The following is a 3176-nucleotide window of genomic DNA, read 5'->3' on the forward strand; positions in this document are numbered from 1 at the left end:
CTGCTGAAAGTGAGTGCCAGTGGGCAGGGGTGTTGGGGCTCCCTGACAGTGCCATGATGGATTAAGAGGATCCTGAATTTCTATTGTTTTGTAGTGAATGTAGTGAGAATTGATGGCTGTTGTATCCAAGCAACAAAGAGGAGGATAAGGGAGCTTCAGCCTCTTCAGGATTGTAATATGTCTGGCAAGGTGCTGGTCTAAGTTGTAGAGTTGTCTTTTGTATTTGTTCAGACTCAGTGTTACCTCTGTGAGCTAGAACAAGAGAATGGAATATTTGTATCATAGGATGGTAGGTAACTTTCTCTTGAGTTTGCTTCAATTTGCATTTGGTCTCTGGCTTTTGCATGAGCTATGCTTGTTGCTTTGTATAGTCTGGTTGCCAGAAATGTAAATGGATTTTAAAAAAGCAATTAGACAAATCCAAGGAAGAGCTGTTCATGTTCAGCATTTGAATGCAATGCAGTGGATATGAGTGCTGGCTGGGTGAGCCCCTGGCTGCAGGTGGGTGGGAATGGGAGGGTTCAGCGGGAGAAGGATCCATCTCTGCTGTGGTATCTCTGCTCCTCTCCACAGCCCCTTTCCCTGGGATACAGCCTGCATGGAACAGGTGTCTGATGCTCTGGGCACCCACAAACCTGGCACTTATTGTCTGTTGTAATGTCACTTTGATAAGTGCTGCAGAGAGCTGTGTGAGATGGGCAGCATGTCCTGAGCACACCTGCTCCCAGGACTTACCTGTGCAGTGTGTTAACCCTGCAGCTGGCAGAGAGCAGGAGGGTTTGTGTGCCTGAAACAGTTTCCTTCTTGTGGGTGCTCAGCAGCAGCCACTGTGCTCTGTGTATCCTCAGTGTGTGGCTCCGTGGGATTTTGGCAGCTCCTGGGGCTGCCCAGACACGGGGCTGCTGCTGCTGAGCCCCCAGGCACCCCCCCCAGGCACCCACAGCAGCTGAGACAGAAGCAAACCCTCTGGTGCTGTGCACACAAGATGCAGGAAAGGGGTTTGGTTTGTCTGGTTGTATCATTTCCAGGTCAGCCTTGAATTTTGGTGGGTTGGAAATGCTCTTGTGGTGACACTGTGCAAAAATCTTGGTGTTTTGTGCTTCGTTGGTGTGGCCTGTTAGTTACAGACCTGTTAGGAACAGCTGCTCCAGGGGCAGTGAACAAGCCCCCAGAGGGTGGGCTGCAACTTTAACGAGCCTGCTCTGCAAAATGAAGTGCTTGGTGGCGAGTTGTGTGCTTCCTAGCTGTTGTGTTTTACACCGTGAGCTTCCTGATTCTTCCCGGGTGTGTGTCCAGGCTGTGTTTGCTCTGTCAGCCCCGGGCCCCGCGGGTACAACAGCCCCCAGGCGTTTGCAGTGCGGGGTTTGGTCTGTCTCGCTTGTCCCTCCTCCTTCCACTGCCTGGACAGCAAACCTGGCAGAGCATCCTTTGCCTGTGGGTGGGTGCGGGTGCTGGCGCAGCCCTGGCTCCCTCCGGAGCTCTGTGACTCCCAGGAGAAATCCAGGCTGGAATACAGTCCTGGAGAGCCCAGGAGAAGAGCAGGACCCGCCCGGGGCAGCCCCCGTCCCCTCTGCCCTCCCCACGGCGGCTCCGGGGCTGTTGGCACCGGGAGCAGCAGGGAACCAGCAGACACATTCACAACTGTCCCCAAATTTTCTCTCCTGCCCCTGGTTCAAAGGGCTCCTCTCGTGCCTCCGAGAGCTTTGTCGATGCTTTTCCACATCAAAGCAGGGCAGCCTGGCATTGTCTGGGGGAGGTGGGGCCGTAGGCAAACTGAAGCGGTGTTGGGAGCTGCAAAGTTGACTTTCAGCAGGCAGCACCTGCCTTCCTCAGCACTTGGAAAAGGGGAGATGTTACAGCAGCAGGTATTAAAGCAAACCCTTCAGGGACTCGGCACTGGATGCAGCTTTTATCCAGGTCTAAGGAGAACAACCTTCTCCCTGACTTCAGTGACTTTTGGATTCATGGTGAGAAATCTTGCAAGTGTTTGGTTTTACGAAAGGGGCATTTTTGTGCTTAAAGCTATACTGCTAGGAAGCCAGAAAGGGGAAAAAAAAAAAAGACAATCCTTTTCATTGTGGTGTTTATTGCAAAATAGAGTTCAAAATCTAACTCTTTAGGGATACCTTCAAAATATATAGAGAAAATATATTGTGCTAAGCAATAATACAACTTATTAATAAACATTAGGCATAAAGAATTCTGAATTCTTACCTGCTAATTATTATTTTTTTAAAGTATAGGAATTGTAAACAGCTTAATTTCATCCAGTACAAATACAAAAAGCTACTGCCTACTGGGTGCAGAGGTTCTGATACCAAACCAAAAAAAGTTAAAATGGGGAGGGGCGATGAGGGGAGAAGATGAAGGAAAAAAGAAAGAAAATAATAAAGAAATTGTAAACACTGACCGTAAACCTCTCCAAGCCCTCAGGAGGCTGCAGTCATCGTAGCACACCCCAAGGTGCTGCAAAACCCCCTCCCATCACAAAGTGCAGAAGTTTTCCATGAGAAATGCTGCCGAGCAGCCCCTGTGCATGAACAGCTGGAGCTGCCCCAGCTGTGGTGCTTGTGGCCACCGGGATGGAGCCGCCCAGCAGGACCTGCCTGTCCCCAGCTCACCGTGGGGCTGGGAACCCAACACTGGCCTCGGAGGACCTGCTGGTGGTGGCACAAAGGGGTTGAGCCCACCTACAGAGTGAAATTCTTCCCTCTGTCTGATACACAGATAAAGTGACTCCCAACAAGAAAGAAGCTACTGGTAAATACTGAGGGAAGCAAGGACCAGAGTCCCCCAGTGCTGGCACCTTGTGCTTCCTGATCCCACAGCCTCCATCCCCAGGAGGCCCCGCTGGGATGTCCTGCCGGGCCCTCCAGCCCCCGGGGACGCTTTTTCTCACCCCAGCTCCACTAGCAGCTTCCAAGCTTGGGGGACACCAAAGCATCCTCCTTGGGCGCCAGGGCCACCCTCTATCTCTTGTGGCCCCTGTTCCTCCTCCGGATGCGGTTGGGCGCGGCGGCCTCGCGGCGGGCGCAGAAGTGCTTGGCCACCAGCTGCCGGCACTGCTCGCAGCGCACGGTGCAGCACCAGTGGAACTTGCAGTTGCAGCTGGTCACCACCTAGGCCCTCCTCTCCTCCACGCGCAGGCCGCACTCGGTGCAGAGCCGCCGGCCGGT

General features: G+C 52.8%; 1 protein-coding gene across 1 annotated transcript in view; it reads right to left on the bottom strand.

The window, feature by feature from the left end:
- Window positions 1–2969: 2969 nt before the first annotated feature.
- Window positions 2970–3176, bottom strand: part of LOC104386965 (protein Wnt-8c-like) — a 3666-nt gene continuing 3459 nt past the window's right edge. Inside the window, 1 exon segment of the mRNA XM_009995650.1 lies at window positions 2970–3176. Within this exon segment, the coding sequence (XP_009993952.1) occupies window positions 2970–3176 (207 nt within the window).

Source organism: Chaetura pelagica, unplaced genomic scaffold, assembly GCF_000747805.2.
Source record: "Chaetura pelagica isolate M959 unplaced genomic scaffold, ChaPel_1.0 scaffold420, whole genome shotgun sequence".
In the NCBI taxonomy this organism is placed as follows: Eukaryota; Metazoa; Chordata; class Aves; order Apodiformes; family Apodidae; genus Chaetura; species Chaetura pelagica.